The sequence below is a fragment of the Furipterus horrens genome, unplaced genomic scaffold, assembly GCF_987537825.1.
Source record: "Furipterus horrens unplaced genomic scaffold, mFurHor1.1.pri manual_scaffold_1, whole genome shotgun sequence".
Taxonomy (NCBI): Eukaryota; Metazoa; Chordata; class Mammalia; order Chiroptera; family Furipteridae; genus Furipterus; species Furipterus horrens.
In genome coordinates, this window is record NW_028327171.1 from 107,529,506 (window position 1) to 107,554,607 (window position 25,102).

The 25,102-nt window shown below is 47.6% G+C and overlaps 1 protein-coding gene across 1 annotated transcript in view; it reads right to left on the reverse strand.

Moving 5' to 3' along the window:
• Nucleotides 1–25,102, reverse strand: part of MYLK (myosin light chain kinase) — a 186,335-nt gene that overhangs the window by 46,804 nt on the left and 114,429 nt on the right. Inside the window, exons 18-22 of the mRNA XM_090277598.1 lie at nt 23,086–23,172; nt 10,668–10,718; nt 9,846–9,973; nt 7,834–7,987; nt 1,865–2,167 (exon numbers count right to left, since the gene is read on the reverse strand). Of these exons, the coding sequence (XP_090133724.1) occupies nt 1,865–2,167; nt 7,834–7,987; nt 9,846–9,973; nt 10,668–10,718; nt 23,086–23,172 (723 nt within the window). The remainder of the gene's footprint in view (nt 1–1,864; nt 2,168–7,833; nt 7,988–9,845; nt 9,974–10,667; nt 10,719–23,085; nt 23,173–25,102) is intronic.

The window sequence follows — 25,102 nt, forward strand, 5'->3', positions numbered from 1 at the left end:
TCCTACAGTCTCTCCTTGTTAAGGCTTCCCTTTCCAGCTAACGAACGTCTTCTCAGTGCCATGTTATCCTTTTTCCTGGCCCCTTCCCAAGAGGCAGGGAGTCCTCCTCTTGAAGAAACATGCTAAAAACTTGCAGACTGCAATTCGGTTGCCTCTCCCTGCACCCCCACTCACCTGCCTTCTCCCCACTCTCCTAGACTGTCTGCTCTCTAGCCTCCAAATTACTGGGAGGCACCTGGCCTCCTCCATCAGTTTAATCAAAGAAGCACAGGCTCTGGGTCAGTCAGCTTTGAGTTCAAACTTCAGCTCCCTATTTACAAGCTCTATGACCTTGGCAAGTAGCTTCACCCCTCTACACCTCATTTCCCACCTGTAAAAGGGAGGTCATGACCGTATCTGCTTCACTGAGTTAGATGTATGAAACAATTCATGTAAAATGCTTAACATATTGTTAGCATATAGCAAGTGCTTAATATATGTTTGCCACCATGACTCATAATGATGAACTTCTAAATGGCTCTTAAGTCTGTGTTTAGTTACCCAAGCCAGGAACTGGGAGTTGCCTTAAACTCTTCTAATGTTTTCCCTCAACTCTACCAAAAAGTCATCAAAAATGGTCAATCCTACCTCCTGAGGCTTTAGTTTATACCCTACCATTCCCCCTCCTGGACTACACCACCAAGAACCAACTGGAGTCTCACTAACTCTGATATCCCTTCCTCCAGTCCAACTTTCATATGCACCCAAATCCAGGGGGGGTGGGGGATGGGTGGGGGTGGATGATGGAGGCTCAGAAGAGATGAAAGGAGAAGGGTTCTGAGAGCCTTCATGTCCAACAAGCTCCCAGGACCCCAAGACTGCTGGTCTAGAGCACACTTTGAGTAGCAAAGCTCTGCTCTTCCTCTTTCTAAAAAACTAGACTTGTGGGGGTGATCACTTTGTAGTGTGTACAGATGTCAAATTATCGTGCTGTACATAGCAAAAGATTTTTTAAAAATCACATCTCAGAAAAAGGTGACATTTTAAAAGTCTTAGGAACACATGACTCTGTCCACTGCTAGAGTCTGTATGCTACTTGAAATCAATATTAGGTGGCATGAAAAAAAAAATACAGATCCAAACATGTCAGTCCCCTGACTGAAGATCCATGATGAACTTTACCATTTGACCTAAACTGCCCGCTCAATGTTGCTTCCTCTTGTTCTAACTCACTCTACGCCCTAGCCACACCCAAGCTGTTCCCAATGCCACGCATTGCCATCCCTGTATACTTTTGCTCATGCTGTTTCCCTGTCAGACATGCCTCTGTTTATCTTCTCTGTCTCAGAAGCTCATTCTAAGACTCAGTGTGAGTGTAACCTTCCCCAGGAAGCTTTCCTCAACTTCTATGGCAAAATTATTCATGCTTTCTGCTGTGTCTCCTTTGCAATTTTTATACCGCTAGAATAGGATATAGCCCTTCTCTCTATAGTTAGCTGTGTACACAGCTGTCCCCCTATTTAGATTTTAAGCTCCTTGTCTTACCTTTGTGTCCCAAGAATCTGACTTCAAGTAGACACTCAAATTTGAGTGCAAGAGGAGGGAGCGCCTGCCTTCCCAACTATGCTCCTATTGAACACACCATCACGCCCTGGTGGCAGTGTGCCAAAATTGCCAGTTCAATGGGTTTTGAAAGGTCGTATATACTTCTTTTAAAAATATGGGCCCGCATCACAACCTTGGAAATCAAGAGCCCAGAAGACTCTGCCTGTCATCATCACTGTCTTCCCAGTTTCTTTATGCCTTTCTCAGTCCACGTTTCTACCTACACAAGGTAGTTCATGCACATTTATTTCAAGCCAGTGATGAAGTGAAGGCAGCTTACCCTCAGGTTTCTCTCCTACAGCTGTGAGTTCAGACTCCTGGCTTGGCTCGCTGGTTCCATACACATTGATTGCACGCACACGGAACTTATAGTCTCGGTCAGGCAGCAGGTCCTGGACGTTAAACGAGGTGCTGCGGCATGTGGCTAGTTCCTTCCATGTCTTGTCCATAGAGTCCCAGATCTCGACACTGTAGGACTGTACGGCACTGCCCCCATCGTATGAGGAGCCATACCAGGACAGGGTCAGTGAGGAGCTCCGAATATCAGAGGCGCAAGGCGTGCCGGCTGGAGGGTCTGGCTTGTCTGGGAATAGAGAAGCACATCATCCAACTCTTCAGAATTGCAGAGAAAGGAAGTTTTTGAATTAGGTCTGTTGTGAGGGAGAAGCCTAGAGAACTCAAGCTGATATCCCTGGTCCTGACTTTTGTTTTCCTCATTCACGTAGTCTTACCTATTCACAAACCTACCTACAAGAGAGCCCTACAAATACCTATTTTCTCAGAGAAATCTCTCTCTCTCTCTCTCTCTCTCTCTCTCTCTCTCTCTCTCTCTTTTGGCTAGTTTTCCAGTCTACAAGTCACAAGTCATGATTTCCTGTACTTTGTCCCAATCATAAACATACTTCTCAGTGTAAACAGATCTAGGAAGCTGTCCAGAGGGCGTGGACTGCTTCCTATCAAAAATGTTTTGTGAGAGAGAGTTCAATGTGTGTGTGTGTGTGTGTGTGTGTGTGTGTGTGTGTGTGTGTGTGTCCTTCAGGCCCTAGGCCAGTGACCTGTGACATAACTAGGGGTCAGATTCCACTTTCTTTGAGACTTAGGATACTCCTGCCTTGCTGAGAGGTGTTATATGCAGTCAGCTCTGAAGTCAGATTGATCCAGGTTTGAACACAGTCTGACCCCATTCACTATTTGTTACTGTGCCTCAGTTTCCTTGTCTGTAAAATGTGGATAATAATAGGACCTGGATCACAAGGTGGTTATGAGAAGTTCTTAGAAAAGTGGCTGGGTTGAATTGCCATTAATGTCATTATTGTAGGAATTTATTTGACTTTATAATACTTTGGAAGTTACTCCTACCCTACCTCTTTTACCCTTATAGGACTGGTAAAGAGTTTCAAAAGCCAACCACAGCAGCAAATCACAACTATCCCTTTCTAAGGGTTGGAAAATGAGCTGAGGACACAAGAAGTGGTCGCTTTGGCTGGCTGCCATCCTGTTCAGACCAGTGATGCTAAGAACCAGTAATGTTGCCAACTTCAAGGCAAATCAAGGCTGTCAATACATGAATGAGGTTCTTGAGCTTTGCTCATTTTGTCAGTTGCTCATCTGAACAAAATTTTCACATTTCTCAGATTCAGTATCTGCAGGTGGTTGGTTTAGTTACAGATGTCAGTATTTAGTAACCCTTCATCCCCCCAAGGCTGTTTGAGATGCAGAGCTCCCTGAACTAACAATTAATACCATGCCTTTATGTTATGTGAATGTATAAGCTACGTGAACTCCAGTGATTTCCTTAACTTCCAATACTAGTTTGTCTTTTTCACTTGGAAACATGGTGCTAATATGTATGTCCTTTCTCGAGGTTTTGCAAGCATCGAGTAAGCAAACCTAGGTAAAGTACTTGACTTCTACTCTCCCACTGCTCCCCAAAGCAGGAAAACAAAAGAGTTTCTACAGATGACCCTGTACATATGGGGGGAAATCATTCTGCCTGTGTGCATGTAAACATATACATACACATATACATATACATGTCCAGTCTCTCTCCTGACCCCAAGCCCTGCTGCCTCTACATTCCAGCCAAGGACATGCTGCCTGGAAACCGTGCATCCCCTGCAACCCAAGCCTAGACCTTGCCTGGTAGTAATCCTGGGATTGTGACAGAGCCACTTTCTGCAGCCACTCTGGGGGACTCCTGTAATGGAATCACTTTCACTAGTTGTTAAATATGTTCTCCTAGAAAAACTGTTTGTTCTGAAAGATATATTGGTCTTTTTAGAAATATTTCTGGTGTTGGCTAAGATGTTTATTACTCTAAACTCTCTTAGAGGCAAGTGGATCAAGTCCTCTCAAGATCCAGCTAAAAAAGTACAAAAGTCTAGAGAGGGATGAAAGACAGATACACTGCTTCCCCCAAAGAAAGCTGCCTGGAAAACGTCTGATTGAGCACATTTAGAGTCATGTGGGTTTATATAATGAATGCAGCATCCTCTGCTGATGGATTTCCTCTCCCCTGCTTTGGTTAAGAAGAGAAAAGTTTGAGAAATGTGTACTGCAGAAGAGGTACTACTTGTACTCTACCCTGTTCAGGTGTCTCTTGGCTGAAAGAGAGAGAACTGACATATGACATATGAGGTCTGTCTGGGGAAAGTCAAGCTATTGTTAATATAATAGAAGCAGTTTGCACGACATCAATGCAACCTGGCAGCCAAGGAGTGGACTGGAATGCGCATGTGTGAACAATGGCAACTTCACTGTACTAGTCAGTGGGGAGAGTAGACACAATTGAGTTAGCACATGTACTGTGTGGTCATCACCTTCAAAATGACTGAGTGAGTAGAGCAACAAATCTGCATAAAATTTTACGTTAAGCTTGAACATTCCTCCAGGGAAACTATTCACGTGACTCAAAAGGCCGCAGCTATGGGCAACTGGTGATTGGGAGCTTTATCACGACAACACACCCGCTCAGCATCACGTCTCATGCAGGGTTGTATAGTGAAACATCAAATCACCCAGGTGACTCAGACCCCCTACAGCCCAGACTTGGTGCCCTGTGACTTCTGGCTTTTCCTAAATCTAAAACCACCTTTTTAAGGGAAGAGATTTCAGATCATCAATGAGATTCAGGAAAATATGATGGGGCAGCTGATAGCGATTGGAAAAATTGTGTGAGGTCCCAGGGTGCCTACTTTGAAGGGGACTGAAGTGTCATTGTCTTATGTACAATGTTCCTTGTATCTTGTACCTTCTTCAATAAATGTCCCTATTTTTCATATTACATGGCTGGATACTTTATGGACAGGCCTCTTGGAAATCACCCCTTGTGGTACAAGAGAAGATGCAAAATTTGGAGAGGGGGGCTTTAATTCCAAGTGAAACTCCAGTGCTTTCAAGGAGTCTGAATTAAGGAGTTCAGAAAAGACCCAAGTCTGAAGTGGTCTAAGATTGTATGCCCCACGCCCTTCAGGACCATGGGCTGTGTCTGATGCTTTCTGTTTTCCACAGCCTGCAGAGCTCCATGCAGAGGCAGACTAGCCAGGGATGAAAACCATCAGAACAGATGTGTCTGCACTCCATGCTAAAGGCTCAGTCACACTGGGTCTGGGAGGGAGACCCAGGGATGACCTGGAAAAGGGAGGCAGGTTCAGTGTCTAAGGCCCAGAGCTCCAGGGTTCCTGGGAATTTTCCCATGGCTCCCTGGAGACCTAACAGAATGGGAAACGCTGAGTCCAAGGGACAGGTCTCTGATGGCACCAGCTCCAAGATTTTCTGTTCAGCAAATGTTCACACTCCTGAGAAAACTGAGGATCTCAAGGCTCATGCTTTTCACTTAAGGAACTGTCCTAGCAGGCTCAACCTGCCTGGGTGTTCAAAGATGCTCTGTGACTGTGCTTAACCCGCCTAGATCTCCCTTCATGGGCACTTCAGCAGTCACTTGCATCTTTTATGGAATGGCAGGGGGCTGCAAGAGCTCTACGGTCCTCTATCCGGAGAGCCCCGGTCCTCGGCCCCTGGGAGGCTAGGCACTTTCCTTAACAAGAATATCCAGCTAGCCTGTGGCAGAGCCCAAAGGAGATTCCAAAAACTCTTGAGATCCTCACTCCAGGGGCCAGTTATCTTCCAGGCTATCAGGTAGAATAAGATCAAGAACACATCTTGCTTAAACCCAGGCCAAGCATTCAGAAGGGAAATTTCCTGCCCTTAAAAATCAAGCAAGGTCCAGGCTCAGATAGTATTTGGGGACTACTGGCTACCTGAGGCTTTTTCTACTTTGATTTTCTCCTTTAAAGATATGCAAAGTGCCCTGTTTTTCTCTTAGGGGATGAATCACAGGAAGGAATTCATGTGGGCAGGCTGCTCTACCCTGCAGCACCCCAGTCCTGCAGAGGTTGTGGCTACAGGTGCAGGCAGAGGAGAGGTCCTCTGAGCTATGCAAATCCCTGCACCGCCTTTGAACATCCAGTAATTGTAAGCCTCTCAAACAGCTAAACATCACTCCTTTAAACTAACTGAGGGGAAGCTGATTTTTATTATCATTTATAAATTAGGAGTCATAGACTATCTGAAGAGGAAGTGGTACTTTAAAGAACATACAAGGAGAGTTTACTGCTAACAAGCCAAAGTTGTGTTAAACCAGCCTTATTTAGCTTGCCTGTGAATGGATGCTCCCCAAGAGCCTGAAAACATCCAGAGTAAGCCAAACGATTCCAGTCTCATCTCATTTACATTTTACAACTAGTTAATCAACTCTGAGCAGATAATACCTAGATGCCAGTAGAGACACACAGGTAAATCTAGCCTTAGTCCAGGTTTACTTTGGACTAATTCTAAATCCATGGGCCTTCAATGAATGCGGCTCTGATGTTTGCATCAATGCAAGCCCTCATTTTATTGAGCAATTCTATTCTTAGCCCTATGAGGGGGAGGCAGACAGAAAGCCTATCCCCCTCCATTCCACTCCCCTCGCAGGACGGCATTTAACGTGGTGCTCCTGCCAGCTGGCAGGCAGCCACGCCAATGGCCTTGTCAGTACTGGCCGAGGAGAATAAGAAACTAAACCATAAAAGGCCAGAACTTCAGCTTGTGCAGTGGTGATGGGGGAGGGGAGTGTGTGGTACTGAGTGGACCTTGCCCAGTAGGGGCAGGGGACACTGGTCACAGAAAAGTAGTTCAAAGGAGTGGACCCTCGAGTTCCCCTAGGAGGGTCAGATGAGAGAGAACACCAAGAAAAACTGGAAAACAATGCTTGCTGATGGGTGAGGATGTGAGACCAAATCAATACTGCAGGTACAAGTCTTAATATAAAGACAGACTGATTGGATCACTAGCATCAAACTCCCAATCCCCACCCCCCACCCCAACCCAACATTCCTGACTCCACAGGAAAAACTATTGAAATAAGCATCCAAAGTCACCAAAGACAAAAAGAGCAAGAAAAGGGTCCCTTCTGTCTTTCATAGGTGAGAAATCTATTCTCTGACCCCTGGTACACTGGCTTTCCAGACTTAAAACTCCCGACTTAAGGAAACAAAGGAAAGATCAGATCAATAAACACCAGATCAAAGGGTGAAGTCAGCCTAGGGACAGATACAGAAGGAGACATGTGTAGGTGTGGGGCCATGAAGCTGAGCAAGGTCATGCCTGAGGCCTCCTAGTTCTCAGAGAAGTGAGAGGCCAAGGCCTGAGGGTGGCAAGCTGCCTCTGGGAATGGGAGAGAGCACTGACCAGCACTGATGCCTTGGCCAAGCCTGGGTCTGTCAGAATCCAGACTGAGTCTGTGGGTTGATGGGACCTTCCTGCAATGCCCCCCGAACCACGTGCAGGAGCAGTTAAGTCGGAAGGCAGCACTGATTCAAGGAGAAAATGTCAACGGGACTGGGTTGGGGGGGTGAGTGGTGGACCAGAGAGGGAAAGGGAGTTACAGGTGCCAGCAGATGACCGGGAGGATCTCAGGGCCTCTAAAGGGTAGAAAGACAGAGAAGCCAGGAGGAAATTCACAGGAAGAGGAAACCACTGTGAGGTTGTGTGTGTAGGGTCTGGAGCTTTCAACATGCATGAAACACAGCAACAGTGTGAGATCGGGCGGAGGGAAATAACGTGGGAGTACGGGAGGCTGTGGGCAGGGACAATGGGTGCCGAAGGAGTAGGTCACCTGGGAGATGAGGCCCAAGGCCCAGCCTCCTGCCTGGGGGCTTGCTACCTTTCCTATTCCCCCACATCAGGCCAGCCCCTCCCCATACTCACCGACCACAGTCAGGTTGACCTGGGCCTGCCTGCTGCCCAGCTTGTTCTCCACCAGCAGCGTGTAGCAGCCGCAGTGCTCCTGGTGCGCCGCCAGGATGGTGAGCTTGCTGCCGCTCTCGCTGCTCTCCACCTTGATGTGTTCGCTTTCCTGGATCTGCAGGCAGAGAGAGGACAGCTGCTGGAGACTTGGGCCAGGAAAGGAAGGGGGAGCTGAGTCCCACCCGCACTCCCAAAGGGATGCAGCTGCAGGACCTGTAGGGGGTTGGGCTTGTCTGGACTCCGGGCTTCCTCCTGAGACCCCTCCTCTGCTGCATCCAGAGCCAGGCCTTTCTGAGGGGCACAGACCTGAGGCAGGTATGGGGGTGCTGAGCAGGGTTGAGGAGAAGGACTCTGCAGTTGCTGCTCTAGATCAGAGTGCGCGAGCATCCTAGTCTCCCTCCACCGCTCAGGACACATCTGAGCAAAGTCAACTTATAAAGCCCAGCCTATGGGTTCTGACCTCTTCTATGCTATTGAAAATATAGCATGTGGCTCTTTAAATTTTACTTAAGTGGAAACAACGCACATGTCCATCAACATAATGAATGGGTAAACAAATGCGGTATATCTAAATAATGGAATATTATTTGGAGATAAAAAAGAATGAACTACTGATCCATACTACAACATGAATGAGCCCTGAAAACATTATGCTAAGTGAAAAACTGCCAGACACAAAAGAAAATGTATTATGGAATTTCATTTATATGAAATGCCCACAATAGGCAAATCCATAGAGATGAAAAGTAGGTTAATGGTTGCCAGGGTTTGGGGGAAGGGAAGTAATGACTGTTAATGGGTCTGGGGTTTTTTGGGGGGCGCTGATAATATACTCTGGAATTAGATAATTGTTACGGTCACACAAACTTGTAAGTATACTAAAAACCACTTTAAAAGGGTGGATTTAAAAGAGTGAAATTTATGTGTGTTAATTATATCTCAAAAAAGCTATTATAATAACTTTTAATTACTTAAAATTAAAAATTCAGTGCCTCAGTTCAAGTGCTTAACAGCCACATGTGGTTAGTGGCTACATATTGGATAACAGATAGAGAACATTTCCATCACTACAGAAAGAGACAGAGCTGAGACTTGACTATATGTCTCTGAAAAGGGATGAGATTCCACCTTAGTTCAGATGATATCAGCCCAGACATCGTCCAGGGCTAACATGCTGTGGGATGCTACAGGCCAGTCTCTCTTCATCTTTGAAGACCAAACCTCCTTTCCTTCCTGATATTAGCCTCCCATTTCTGGGCCTTAGGACAACTTGAATGTTTGGAAATAGAGCAACAGAGGACTCAGAAGAAATATTCACCCTTTCTGTAGAGTTTCCGAACCAGTGCCGGCCCCCTGTCCCAGGGCCACTGCTGATCAGGCCTATGGGCACATGTTACCAGTATGGGATCTCCGAGTTCCTTTAAAAGCTGGTTGTTTGGAATGTCAAACATTTTCCCATAGGACCATGATTATAAATGGTAGCTTGATTTCTGGGCCAGCAAGACAAAATTCTATTTAACATAGAATTTATCTATCCAAATACTCAGACTCACTTTTATCCCATCAGCATGTGGTAAGTTTAAGCTGTTACCACCGACTGGGTTCATTGGGCTGGCATAGAATCACAGCCAGCTTACAGGGTCTTCTAGTTAGTGGTTCCATTTGCCTGAGTCTGAGTGGAATTCTAGACTGAGATAACAAAATCAGGTGGGAACCAAGGGTGCTTTCTATTTCTTCCTTCATATGTTCCTCGATTATACACATAGTCTATAAAGTAGGTATTACTGGTGGATTCAGAAGAAAAGGGATGTTAAGAACTCAGATGTGATGGGTGGGTAATGAGTGGGTGGGGGCTCCCCCATTTCTGCAGCCCCTGAGATGAAGGGCAATGCTTCTCTGTTAGAGCGTTTCTCACCCCTTCCAGCCTAGTGGCTGTGCGGGTTGTTCTCAGGCCGCTCTCCTCTTTTACTGACCTGCTTTCGGAACTTCATCCAGGTGCAAGTGATGGGCTGGGTGCCTGTCACTTTACCAAACAGCTCCACAGACTCTCCTGCACGCACCTTTTGGTCCTCGGGAAACTGAATGATCTGAGGGGGCATGGCTGGAGAGGACAAGTGGGAAAGTAAGACATTCTGATCTCATTTGTCCACATTGGTCTTGTTCCTCTCTCACCTTCCAGAACCTTCTAAAACTGAGGACAGCAATCGCTGCTTCAAAACTTGTGAACCAATGGACCTGCTCGGGTTGTTCATTTCTTTATTCTGATTTCCTCAGAAGTGGCCCACACCATTTGCATGGCATAAGTCTCCTTTTGTTGGTTGCTCTAGAATTTGTGTGCTACTCCAACTTTTGGAATCTACATCCTAACTCCTTTATTAAACAGCACCTTGCCTTTTAACCTCCAGGTCACCCTGGCTGAGGGGCTCAATATGGTTCGTGTTCCCAAATGTCTTCCAAGGGAAAACAGACAAAGCTCCATACAACAAGGACATACAGAGCAGAGCATTGAAACAGCACAACGTGGATCACCTCCTTAGGGGCAGAGGGTTAGGCAGAATTTGCAGAAGAGACGGGAGTCATCAGTAGTGTGACACTGTCCTTGCAGGGGAAGCAGGAGAAAAGGCAGGCAGCGAAAAGGCTGGAGACCAAGGTGTGCAGAGGCTCTAGTGGAAAGTTCAGCCTGAATAATGCAGAGTGTAAATTAGGGAAGGGGGTGTGGGCATCTCGCAGGGCAAAGGAAAAACCCTGCATGGCAGATGACTCCCTTGTCCCCACACGTTGCTATAGCCAATTACCTGCTTTCAGAGGTGTCTTGGGAGTAGGCTTCTTTTTCACAGTTGCATCACCTGAAACAAAGAAGTTCACAGGTTATTTTGTCAGTTCTGTTTCCTCACAAACCTGAATCCTAGGAGGACGCAGTCTTGCCTACTGGTCCTTTATCTGGATAGGGCCCTCACTCGTTATTGTCTTTCTGGGATCTTGCAGTCTCACACAGACAACTTCCTGATCGAATGAATATCAGTTCTCAGGGGGCCTCTGGAGGTGGTTTCTAAAGCCTCCATTGAGAGAAAAACTCAAAAATGCTTAAGGCTCCATTGTCCATTTCAATAATGGTAACCCCAAACTCACTAACTATTCTCTCACCCTAGCTTTCAGGAAACTCAGAAAGGAAATTATGTCAGATAAACCAACTAAAATTAGTCTTTGGTGTGGATCCAAGGGTCTCAGGCTTCCTTTGGGTCACAGACTGGACTGGTGGCTTTCATTTTTAAAAATCTTTGTTGAATGGATCAATGTATGAATGAACTAACCAATGGTTTCCTCCATTCCTACTGCCCAACAACTCACATTAAAAACAAAAAAGAAAAAAAGATCCAAACAGACCAGTTTTGTAGTACAAACCTATTCATTTGCCTAATTAACAATGTGGTAAATACGTAAAAATATCCTCAGCTTCTTCAAGGCTTGTTTTCATATTCTTTCAGATCTTTGCTCAAAAGCCATCTAACTTATTTATCCAAATGAAGTGAAAATCTACATGCAGACAAATATCTGAATGTGAATGTTTGTAGTGGATTTATTTATAATTGCTCCAAACTAGAAGGTCTCCAAATATCTTCCACTCGAGAATGAAGGAACTGTGGTACCTTTATATAATGAAATACTATTCACCAATAAAAGGAAACAAACTACAGATACATCACATGGATGAATCTTATCAGTGATTCGTCTCTTCTCCTAAAAGAAGTCAGAATCAAAGGCTACGTGCTGTACAGTTTAACTTCCATGAAATTTTAGAAAAGGCAAAACTTCAAGACCTAGGATAAATTAGTGCTTGCCAGAGGTGGGTGGGGGAGGGGTTGGCCACTAAGAGGCATGGGGACATGTTTTGAGGTGATGGACCACATTTCATTGTGCCGGTAGTTACACAACTGTATGTGTTTGTCAAAGTGCACAGCACCATGCACTAGAATGGGTGAATTTTACTGTATGGAAATTATACTTTAACACAAAAATTGGGAAAAGTTACTTAACGAATGAGATCTTCCCTAACCACTCTATGGCAAATATCAGCCCTCCACCCCAGCGCTCCTTATCATGCTTACCCCACATTAGTTTCCCCCATGGCACTTACCACAATATAGCAAACTATTTATGTACTTATTTACATATTGTTTGCCCTTTGCCTCCCCTTAAAGTATAAGCTGTGTACCTAATGTGCCTGACACTCAGTAACTATTTATTGAATGAATGAGTGGGGTTATGGTAACAACTCTTCAGACGCAAAGCTTTGCTTCTGCAGATTACAGGGAGGCAGTGCTGTGTCCTGACTCGGACACAGAGTTGCTCTGTGCTGCAGGTAAGTCAGCTAGCCCTGTGGATTGTCAGCCGGGCATCAGTAGAATGGGAAGAGTGCTGCTACCCATCTGAGAACCCCAAGAGGACTGTATAAGCAGTTGGCCCTGACAGAGCATGCTGAGAGCACAGAGCTGCTGACTACCAGCTACATGGTTGAACCCAGGGTGAAGCCTGCTTCCACCACGTTCACCCTGGTTTGTCACCATTATTAATCTATCCATTCAACTCACAGAAAGGCCTACCATGTGCCAGGCAAATGCCAGTCAGTGCAGACTACTAGCCTGGGTACTGAGGAGAAAACCAAGCAAATATAGAAATCAGGGCTTGTCCTCAAGTGCTTAAATGCCAAGACATGTGGTCTTTTTCTTTTACCACAAAGGACATTTATAGGACAACTGGAAAATTTTTACTAAGTCCAATAAATTAGATGATAGATAGCATTGTATCAATGTTAACTTTTTGTTTTGATTCCTATAAGTCTAAAATTATTTCAAAGTAAAAGTTAAATAGAAAGTTAAAAAAATAAACTTGTCCATCCAACATGCCATAGTTGTTCCATGAAGGAGAAAAGGAGTACAGTGTAGGATAAGGGTGGGAGACAAGGGGCACTGGGAAGTGGGGTATAGGTCTGACCAGCACCGACTGATTGGTGCTGCTGGAGGAGACAGGTGCAGTGGGACAGGGGTGTCAGAAGTCACTCCAGAGGAGATTCTCAAGGAAACAGGTAGAGAGTCAACTAATTCATCAAGAATTCCGGAGGTGAAAGGGACAGAGAGAAATGGGGTGACAGACTAGAAAATGTCAAGCTAAGAGTTTCTTCCAAGGTGAGGGAGAGAAAAGAGTAGGAAGGCTAGGAAAGGGAGAGCTCAAAGATGCTAGCCAGGAAGAACATGAGGAAGCCAAGTCCCTTGGGACTGGACACTGGATGGAATTAGAAAACCCATGACTGGCTGAGCAAGGGAGCCCCTGCGTCTTTCATCCAGGGCTGCTGGGGAGAGGAGCGACTGGGAGAGAGGGCCCCTCAAGCACAGGAAAAAGGCTTCTACCACAGCCAGAATCTGACCTCCTGAGGAGAGGGAAAGCCATCCAATCAGAGGAACATTGTGCAGGGCTGTTGTTGTGGGTTTATCTGTGTCCTCCCAAATTCATATGTTGAAGTCCAAATAGCCATACCTCAGACTATGACTAAGATAGGGCCTTAAAAGAGGTAGTGAAGTTGAAATGAGACCATTAGGGTGGGTCCTAATCCACTCTGACTACTGTCATAAGAGGAAATCTGGACACAGAAGAAAGGCCATGTGAGGACACAGTGAGAAGGCAGGCATCTGCAAGCCAAGGAGACCTCTGCAGAACCCGAACCTGCTGACACTTGAATCTTGGACTTCCAGCCTCCAGAGCCATGAGACAATACATTTTTACTGTTAAAGCCACTGGGTCTGTGGTACTTTGTTAGGACAAATGAATGCAGCTGTGGATGGCTCCTGGGGCCAGGAAGGAGGCTAACGGCCCCTCCAGGGGTGGTCCAGGAGTTGATAAGGAGGGGGCAGCAGCACAGAATGAAATCAGATGATGCCAAAGTCCCTCCCTAGCCTATTCTTAGCAGCCCTAGGCAAACCTATGTGCAAGATGTAGAGTCTGAAATCGTACCCATCTTTCTGTGTTACAATCAAATGGCATTGAAGGCCCAAGTTTTCTGTTTATTTGTTCTATAAATTTAGAGCGTCTGCTGCTTGAATTGGTTAGCATTTGAAATTGGCTTGGTTTCTATCAGTAAAAACAATTTTAAATGTTAACAATGTTTTGTATCCTCTTCTATACATATTTTATATGACCATCTGTGGTATTCCAGGCTTAGAAGAACACAATTTACGGACTGGAAAGCAGAGTCATCTGAGGCTGAAACCTGGTTTCTTGTAGAGAGCTGGATTCAGCGAGATGTTTCTAACCCATGGTCACATCATCCTTTTTATCATTTGGCTCTTACCCCAACCGAACAAACACAGGGCACCTCGTCTTGTTTCCCTTTCTGAAAAAGAAGATGGGTTCCCATAAAAGTCAGATGACTTGCTGGGTTCATAAAAGCACATGGGGACAAGTAGAAGTATGTCCAGAGCCAAAACCAGGATCTTCTCCCCACACTGCTGCTTGTCCCCCCACCCATATCCAGTCCCTAGTATATGTCAACTAACCACCTCCTCTGTCTGCCACTTTCCATATCCCCGCTGTCACCATTCTAGTCTTAACTATTCCACCTCCTAGTCCCCTACCCTAATCCATTCGTCACTCCGTGGCCAAAAGTGTCTTCCTCAAACTCAGATCTGATGTCACTCAACTGTTTAAACCTCTCCAGTGACTGCTCACTGCCACTTAGGATCAAGTCCAAGTCATCTTACAAGGGCCTTTGAGATCTGTCCCTGGTTTTCATCTCCAGCCTCCTTCCTTACTGTCTCCTCTCGGGCAACTCCCTCACCCATGCCTGTGACGCTCAGTATCAGTGGTTCTCAAAATCTAGTGTGCCTTATGCTTATGGGAACACTGCTAAAAGCACCGAGTCCTGGCCTTCCTGGGATGCTGATGCCGCTGGTCCCTGCACCACCCTCTAGGGGGCACTGCTCTGTCCTCTGAGTGCCTTTCTAGTCCCGCAACACCAGGCTTTCGCCATCAGCGCTTTGCTGACTGTCACACATCCTTCAGGCAGGTCTCAGCTCGTGGGTCACTACCACCAGGCTGGGTTCCATGCTCCCCCAAGGCGGTTCTATCTCAGCACCCATCCCAAGGCATCGCAATGGCAGAAACCTGCCTCAACGTGCATACATGACAGCACGCTCCCCGGGGACAGGATCAGGACGCATCTTGCTCACTTTTTGTATCCTTAGTGCCTAGCACAGCACCTGGCGCATGCTTGGAAAATAGCTATTAAAGGCATGAGTGGAACCCCTGAGGATCCCTGTTAACCCAGGAATTCCCAAGAACACTTCCGGGCTCTGATGCTGAGACCTAAGTCCTGGGGCTTGAAACCATGTGCAACTTCCCATGAAAAGGAGAAGCCCCCTAGCTTCTGCCAGGTGCCGAGCCTTCCATTTTAGACGGGGGACAGAGGCTGGAAGAAGTGAAGCAGCCCAATAAAAACATCATGGATCAAAGGTCTGAATTTGGATGCCTGCAGGGGAACCTGGGGCGGGGCTGGGGAGGCTGCCCCCAGTGGTCTGCATAATCTGTCTCTTGCTTCTGCTCAGCCTGCCTAAGTCGGAACCTAGGCCTGGCCTCAGGAACCTTTCTTCTGTCCTGGCGGGGAGGAGGTCGGCACGCCATAGAAGTTTCCAGACTGCTCAGTCTGAAGGCATCTGAGTATATCTCTCCAGTGAATCAAGGGCTGAAAGACCAGAGCAAGCATTTGGGAGATATTTAGAGCTTGAAGGTGGGTCTTGCAGAGTCAAACGTTTTGAGATAATGAAAAGCAAAGGAGAATTAGGGAGGTAGCTTGAACAGCCTTGGGTACAGGGAGGCCCCTAGATCTCTGTCTCTCTGGGACATTGCCCTTTTTAGGTAGTTAACTAAAAATAGACATCAAAAACCTTCAGAATTCCTCAAATCAGCATTAACTTTCTGCCAAAGGCTCCTGAAGGGGACTCGGGCTGGGTGAAGTGTGGAGGGGCACCCACCCTCCAGGCTGTGAAGAGCAGGAGGTGGCAGTGAGGAGTTGGGCACAGGAGGCTGAATCTCGCTCTGTGCACTGGGTAGGCTCAGGGCTCAGGGTGACCTGACACCGCCCCCCCCCCCCCGCCCCCCAATCCTGCACACACCAGGCCCGTTTCAAGTCCTTACAGATTTCTGCAGAAATATAGGTCGTTTCCCCAGAATTAACACCTCTAGGCAAATTTCCTGTACACATCCGCTCACAGCAAAGGTCCCACATAAGAAGATCCCATATGACTACTGCTCCTCTGGTTGCTGCAAACACTCATCCCCTGCCCCTAGGACACAGAAGGTCAGGACGGTTGTGAAACAGGCAGCCAGCATGACTGAGACAGCATTGCCAGGGCTGCTTGACCGGCGTCCTCTGGGCCCTGCCCGGGGAGAACCCACCCTGCCCTGTAACTGGCCTGTAGGAGATGGTGGCAGAGCTGGGAAGGAGCTGAAGCAGTGGCACAGGGGCGGGTCACAGGGTCACACGCATGCAGGGTGGAGGACGGTGGTGGGCACCATCACTCCTCACAGAAGAATACTTTGGTTAAGAGCAACTGGAAATTGGTACCAGCTTTCAAAGACATTTATGTAAATACCCCAGCTTCTGTCCCAGGGTCCCACCTCTTTCACTGTCAAGTGACACTTGAGGCCAAGTCACAACTTCTTCACGTCTCCTTTAAGCTCTTTGAAGCTTATCAGGATTTAACATTCCCTGTGACCTTGAGAGAATCTCTAACAGAAAGATTTGAGCCCTGACTGGTGTGGCTTAGCAAAGCAAAAGGTTGCCGATTTGATTCCCGGTCATGGCACAAACCTAGGTTGTGGGTTTGGTCCCAGGTTGGGGTGTGTACTAGAGGCAACTGATCAACATTCTCCTCTCACATCGATGTGTGTCTCCCTCTCTTTCACCCTCCCCTCCTCTCTCTCTAAAAGTAAATAAAATCTTTAAAAAAAAAAAAAAGATTTGATTCTGGGAAAACCCTTTTGGAAAACTGGACACTGGCAGGCGCTTTCAACTTGACATGTTTTTTGGCTTCGGAAGACACACATATGGGAGGCCAAAGCAAAGATATCAAGCACCGTAATCTGGATGGTCTACCATGGTGACTGAAGCCAGAGTGACCAATGTCAGAGGTGAAGCCAGGGCCAAGGCCAGGCATGGAATACAAAGGAGCGTTCTACCTGCATCTCCCCACATCTCAGAAACATGGTGGAGGCCGGAGCCCTTAAAGCATGGAAACTCATGGACTGATTTGAAAAAATCAAATACTTATTATATCCCTGCTTCAGGCCAGGAACGGAAGATTCAGAGATGCACAGGCCCTGGCGCCTGCCCTCAAGTGGTAAAAGTGCCCTATGGATGCCCATCTGTCTCTTTATAAAAGGCCAGCAGCTCCACGGACTGACAGGAGAGGTCCCCGAGTCTGTTACTGCACTGGCATGGCCTCATCTGTGTTTTCTAAAACCATTTCTTAAGCCCCACTGACGTCTTCTTCACACAAAATTCCATGCAGATGCCTTCCAGCTAGAACCTTCTAAATCTGTACCTTATGCCTGTGGCCTCCTTCCTCTCCGTTCGTTCCTGCTGCTGTGGAACACAAGCCTCGCTGGCTGTGGCTTTGACCCTTCACACATCAGATGATACCAAAGGGAGTCAGCTGACCTCACCTGAACTGTGTTGCTTTAAAAAAAAATGCAAGCATTCCATTGAGTGGTCTGATGTCAGAGCTGGAAAGCCCTGGGTTATTCGAAGAAAGTCACCATTTGACAGGGGAGGAAACCAAGGTCCAGAGGGACAAAGGGCTTTGACCAAGGCCACATGTTCAGTTTGTGATAGAACCAAGACTTTTGTACCCTGCTCTCTGGCCCAGTGGCAACTGGTTACGCCCTGTGCCTGAGTACACTCCCTCTCCACAGCCGCTCGGCTCAGGGGAGGGGTCCTGGGTGCTTCTCTCCTGGTCTGTGCACTTCTCTGCTGTTCCCTCCCAAAGGCAGGAGACAACCTGCTCTGGGCTGGAGGGGTTGATAAAGTCCCACGAGCGCTGCCATTAAATACCCATCAAGAGAGGAAAACCAGCTATAAAACATATTGGGACAATTGACAAAAATTAAATACAGATGTGGATTAGATAGCAGTATTGGTTCAATGTTAAAATTCCTGATTTTAATAACTGCAGTGTGGTTATGTTCCTAGGATATATAAAATGAGATATTTAGAGGTCAAGAGTATTATGTCTCTAATTCGTTCATGAATAATATATATACAAGAGGGGACCCCCCCAAAAAATGGAATTATCTTCTGGAGGGTGGGCCCCTTGTAGTATATGCTTCCTCTGCTAGGTGAGTGTTCTAGGAGCCCATCTGTATCAGTGTATCAACTGGTATTGTTGTGAGAGGCTGCATTTGGCTTCAGTGATTTTTTTTTTAAAGACTCTTTCATCATGTTTGCCCATTTCATGATGGGTAATTTATGAGTGTACCTGCCCATACCATGCTGATTGGTGCAGCCACTGTGGAAAGCAGTATGGAGATACCTCAAAATTTACATAGCATCAGCAGTTTTTGAACAAAAAATGGCATGATCCTCATGCCCCACCTTCCCTATTCACTAAATCTTGGCCCAAGCAACTTTTGTTTCGTTTCCCCAGATGAAAAAAGTCCTCAAGGGGAAATGTTTTGCCCATGTGGAAATGGTGAAACAAAAACAGCAAAAGCACTAACAGGCATCAAAATTGATGAGTTCAAAAACTGTTTTAAACAGAGGTAAAAAATGTTCCAATTGGTGTATTGCATCAAATGGAGAGTACTTTGAAGGTGACTGAAATTTAAACATGTAAGAATAATCACACAGTTTTTATAAATAAATTATATTTGGGGTCCCCCTTGTATCTATATGACCTATTATAAATACATATCTCTATGAATATATGAATATATATGAATATATACATAAAGAATGATAAAACAATGGAACAAAATGAAAACAATTGGTGAATCTAGGTTTAATGGATAGAAAAGTTTACTGTACTATTCTTGCAACTTTTCTGCAAATTTGAAATTATATCAAATAAAGTTATTTAAAAATTCCTATGGAGAGACATGCAGCAAACACCCTGACAGGTGTCAAGATCCAGGGAAGCATGCCAGCTCTCCCTTCCTTCTCTCCCCAGTTCTAACGCCACCAGACCTCGCCCCTCCCCCCACGTGGGCAGACAGCAGCCCGGCCCAGGTCTGGGGGCACAGCACAGAGTATGGCTCTGAGACTGTGGCAAGGCACAGGGTGTTTGTTCTGGCAGCAGCATAGAGGAGGGTTGGCCTCACAGTCCACGTCTTACTAGCTGTGAAACCCTGGGCAGGAAAATGTAGCCTTCTAAGGCTGTTCTGCTCATTTGTAAAATGGGAGCAGCCTGCGGTGACACAGACCGAGAGCCTGCGAAGGTGCCGGCAGCACGGTGCTCACTAAATGCTTGTTCCGTGCGACAAGCGGAAGATCCTCTGAGTCAGGCGTCCTCATGCTATTCATTCCAGCACGTGTGCACTTTCTCCCTCCAACAATGTTATCATTGTTCTTCAACCAAACCCCACTCTCCTCTCCCTTAATGTACAACCTGACCCAGAGTCTCCCATATCCCTAAATCTTCCCACGTGACCCCCTCCTCACTCCTGCACTTGTGAGTCGGGGTCTGGCAGGTTAACTTGTCCTTCTCCCCATTTTCTCTCACCCTCCCCTGGGGTTGGGCAGACCGGCTCAGTGGTGGCGGCATGCCCAGGGGATCGCAGGCCACAGTGTGGGTGCTGTGGCAGCTCACTTACAGGCCCGAACGTGGGAGCTGCGGGGGGTGGGGAAGGAGGGCATACAGAAAGGGGTCTGGCCACAGTCTGTTTGACAAGAACACCACTCAGCCTTCCCTCAGTCACTGGCAGAAAGGATGGATTTCCTGGTTAGATTAGGTACTTCCCAGCCCTTGACAAAAATGAACACACATATACAGCCAGGCCACTCAGGAACAAGAGTCTCTGGGCTTTTTAATGAAATCAGAGGTATCTGGGACTGGGGATGGCAATGCCAAGAGAAAAAAAGCAAGCTGCAGAGGCGTACAGACTATGTGATACGGTTGCATACGTAAATGCAAGTGCACAGAACAAAGTAATTGTGAATATATTTGAAACGAGTGGAATTGGGGGTAGATAAACAGAGAAGCCTTAACGTCATACTTGGTATATTTTGATATTGTTTAAAATGTTTAAACAAGAATGCATGTATACTTAACTTAGGTGATTAATAAATAATACAAAGTATCCCCCAGTGAGAAAAGAACAGCCATGCAGACCTTCCATTACTTTGGGCGTAAGACTTATGTCTGTAACCCTAATGTGAAGGCTCTCTGTGTAGAGGAAATTCCTCTTCAGCACACAGGCAGTGTCTGCTGGAGTTAATCCAGTTGTGAACGTGTTCACTTTCTATAGAGATGAAGCACTTTCTGCCAGCGCTGTACCTCCCACTAAGCAGCACAGGGGACTGAGCCCCTTTCCTGCTCCCTCTGGAGGGGTAAGGACTGCAGAGCAGAACATCTTGCTCCTAGCAGCACCAGGGTGGGGACTGAGATACTCTGAGGACTGGGTCCTGGGGGGCCCTGAGGTGTTCACACTTAATGGAGGCTATAGGAGATGCCTCTGCTTCTCAAGACCAACAGTACGGGGGCCCTGGGCTTTCCTCAGGAACATCTGGTCCCCAGCTGACCTACCGCATGCTGGAATGGCCCAGGAGCCTAAACAAATACTAAAGCCTGGGTCCCACCCCAAGAGAGTCTGATCTAATTTGTCTGGGGTGCAGCCTGGGCAGTGGTGCTTTTACCAGCTCCCCAGGTAAATCTAATGTGCAGCCAGGGTGCAGAGGCTCGCCCTAGAACTGGCTGAGAACAACTTGGAGTTTTCCACTGACCTCGCTTCTCCAGGGCAAAGAGCCTGGGGCAGTCTGCTCACTGGCTCCAGCTTGCTTTTCTCTTTCCCAGCTCTCCTTTGACCCCATCTCACCTCCCTCAGGACTTCCCTGGAATGGATGGACCAGAGCTGAGGACAGGAGGCTGCTGACCTCCCAGCCCAAACTCCACGCACCTCTGCTTCTGCCCCCAGGACTGGGGAATGACCTGTCAGACCCCAAATTCACACGTACTCAGTCCTCTTCTAAGACCCTGTGTCCCTTCTCACATTTCCCATAACTTACAGAGCACAGGCATAAGAAATCCTTTTGCAAGATAAAAATCATGAATCCATGTATACTAGGTTTCTCTTAGAATTGTTTATGCACTTCCAACAGTTTATTAAAGGTCCACTCTTAATCACCCAAGGCTCTCCACTGTGGTTAAGTACCCATGAAAAGTTATAATTCCAATTTGGCAGACCCAGCATACTGAAGGCTGAGCATCCCCGACAGCCTGGCTGGTATATGTGCAGGGAGCCCAAGCTCCTCATTAGGAAGGGAAATGCAACGCTTTGAGAAGAAGAGTGAAACTAAGTCACGGAACACTGTGTTGTAATGGAAAGAGAGAAACAGCCTTTGAATTAATCAAGCCAAATCACTTTCCTCTACTAGTATGGGTACTTAAGAGCTTATCTTGGTGTTTTAAAAATAGAAAGTGTGTGTTAGGGATATTTAAGCAATTCCACACCCTCTGTCAAAACTGCAGGATTCAAAGGATAGTTCTAACAAAATCAGGCAGTAATTAATCAGTAGGGGAAGCCAGGGCTGCTGCATTATGACTTTGTGGACTCTAGGCACATTTGCCTTCCTTGGCCTCTTCCTCCATTGAAGAAAAGAATATATATACACACATATAAATTATGAGGGGGACCCTCTCTAAAATTGGAATTATCTTCTGGAGGGCAGGCCCCCTGTAGTACAGGCTTCCCCTGCTAGGTGAGGGTTCTAGGAACCTATCTGTATCAGTGTACCAGCTGGTGCTGTTGTGAGAGGCTGTGTTTGGCTTCAGTGAACTTTTTTCAAAGGCTCTTTCAGCTCTTTCCTGATGTGATTTACGAGTGCACCTGCCCATACAGTGCCGAGTGTTCAGCAGTTTTTGACCAAAAGCAGCACACCCCCTATGCCCCACCCTCTATTCTCCTGATCTCTCCCCAAGCTTTTTCTTTGACCTTAAGTTTATTTTTTTCTTCTAATTTTATAAGATGTTAGGATATTTTTGTGAACCTGTAAAAGCATGTGAACCCTACGCTTTATGCCTACAGATCAGTGGGCCGGAGGAGAAGCTGAGGTCCAGAAAAGGAGGAGAGAGCTTGTATTCAGTCACAGGAGGAGCTCCTTGCCCCTTGGCACAGCTACAGCTGGATCTCAGAGACTGTGATAAGGCACAGCAGAGTCATCCTGAAAGGGATTCGCTGGAGCAGGCCTAGCCATGGCTGTCAGGGGACTCAGACTGAAGGGGAGAGAATGAGACTAGACACCAGCAGACACTGGGAAGAAGATAATCAATGGCAGAAGGGAGGTGCTGAGAGCTACAGGAGCTCAGGGGGCGGGGGTCACTTTCAGCTGGAGCTAGGATGAACTCAGAGGTGAGGTGGCTTTTCCATGGGAGCCTGTCCCATGACAGAGGTGCCAGAAGAAAGGTGTAAAGGCAGGAACACAGGGACATCCATTGTACATTGAGGAGCTCAGTTTGGCTTGAGTATAAACTAGAATTAGAGGAGATGGGGGCAGCACTTGGAAAGGAGGCTGAGGCCAATGTCAGGACGTGTGTGTGTACTTTTGTGGCAGGTGAGCCAGGGCAGAAAGGTGTGAGAGGCTCACTTGCATGAGAGCGACAGGCTCTGGGGGCTGCTGGGCACTCCAGCCAGGAGTGATAGGGTCAGAGCCACAGTTTCGAAAGGTCTCCCCACCGGCAGGAAGACTCACCTGGCAGAGGTGAAGAGGTGAGGAGAAGCTGTCACAGGTATTTTGTGAGAAGTGGAAAGGACATGGGTGAAACTGAGGGTGGACGTGGATGTGCCTCCTCATTCAGGCTGTGGGGGGCCGGGAGAAAGGGCCACTGGCTCCCTCCAGGAGTTCAGGGGGGATCAGGTGCGGGCAAGGGCCAGACTTCCAGGAGTGCAGGCGGGGAAGCGGGGCTATCCGCTGGCCCTGAGGTTGCCTAGAAAAGCTGAACGAGTACTTACTCTCTGTGCCTAGCATGGGAGGAAGAGAGCTCTTGGGCCTTCGGGCTTTCATCTCAGGGGCCTTGGCATTCTCACTGGCGGGAGCATCTGTAACAAAACAGGGGACCACAAACGTCAGTCGGCAGCTGCCCGCAGAAACGAGCAGAGGAGGTATCTCAACAAAAATCCCTCCCCAACCAAAATGATGGCCCCCTCCCCTTCCCCGTCCCACTCCGAGGGTCTTCAGCGCCTGCCGAGCAGCCTGCGCTTGAGCCTGGGGACTTCCTTCACAAGAGCACCAAAGAAGGAGTGTCGCTGCACTGGGCCTTATAAGTCAGGTCGAGAGCAGTCACCCTGGCAAGATGGATGGACAGGATACTCGTGAGCTAGTTAATACTCTCCCCTCCGCAGCAGGCCCCTGCTACCAGAAATCGCATCATGAAGAGCAGGGGCAGAGTCAGAGCCCCTCGGCTCACCTCTCCCCACCCTCTCCCTTCACTGGGTCTTCACTCTCGCAGGATAAACATTATGGATTTCCAGTAGTCTGCTCCGTGTCAAGAGGTCTCTTGTACAGAGGAAGGAGGGAACAGGGTCCTGCCCTTGGGCTCACGGTCTGGAGGAGGATTGTAGCCTCTGATTTCTTGGACTTCCTTCTACAGATGGACGCTAACAGTCGAACCTCCAAACCAAACAAAGATCTCTGAGCAGGTGGCCTGCACACCTCACCTGCTTTGGACTGAGCCTCGGGCCCATTGTTGGGGCTTCTGCAGCCCTCCTCAGAGAGAACCCAGTGAAACCCTGTGTAGCGACCTTTGGGCAGAGCTAAAATGCTGCACAGATGAGTGCACAGATCCTTGGGCCCCTCCTCCACGCTCCCTCTCCCACGGGAAGGCACAGCGTGCATATTGTCAGGGAAACCCTCCCTTGTCAGGGCAGCAGGTAACATCACGCTGGGTTGGGCTGGGTTGGGCCAGAAAGGTCCTCACTGGGCCCTGGGGAGGTTGAGGGGAAAGCACCCAGAGCCTCAGATAAGAAGGAGCTGGCCCAACAGCTATCACCGTGCTCCAGCATTTTCCCCACAAGGAGCTGTTTTCAGGGACTGTGACGGGAGGGAGGCTGCCCATCAGAGCCCCTTCCTGTCCATCCTTTTCCTGCTCCTGAAGAAAGGAAGAAAGGAGGGGGTGGGACTTTCCAGCTGAGGCTTCAGCCACATTCCTGTGGCTTGGCTGGGGAAGAAGGGCCATCTTGCTGTCCCGCCTCCTGGATAGGCAGTCCTGGCTGCACGCTTTCCTAGGGGTTTTGGGGTGGGCATGGGAGCAGAGAACGAGGGGCAGGCACATGGATTCTTGGTGCTCCTATCTGGATGCACTGCTTCTTTTAGAAGACATTTGGGTTTCTTTCCTGCTCCAGAATATGGATCTGCCCATGCAGATCCTGCCCACTTCCTATTAGCTGGGTTATCTAGGGTGGAGGCCAGGGGCAGGCATTGTCCAGGCTCACAGGTCTCCAGGGAGTTGGCCCCAAGCTGTACACATGTAACTACAGCAATGATTAAGTAGAACTTGGAGCAATATATGACAGAGGATCAGGTTGAGCGAGGAGAGTTGGAAGAAATCCTTGTAAGCAGCACCGGAGAACCAGCCCTCCATTGCCTTCACTCACTACTGCATGTTATCCTTCTACCACCTTCCATAAGAGCAAGAAGCCCCAGCCAGTGAGTTAGGGATCCCCATCAACTGTCACTGACGCTGCCTGCATCGTGTCCCCTCAGTGGGTGGCCCACACACCAGGGTCCACATGGACAGGGATGGAGGAGCAGAGAGAGCAATGGGAAAAGGATGACCTTATTTTCTCACCCAGGCATAGTGGTCATTCTCAGCTACAGAAAAATCCTCAGTTTAAACCTGTCAACCTCTGTGTCTCAACCTTGGCTACATATTACAAGTACCTGTACCCAAGTATCACATTCCCCAGAGCCTGTTCAATGGGCCTGGGTCATGGCCAGGTGTCAATACTATCCAGAAGCTTCACAGATGAT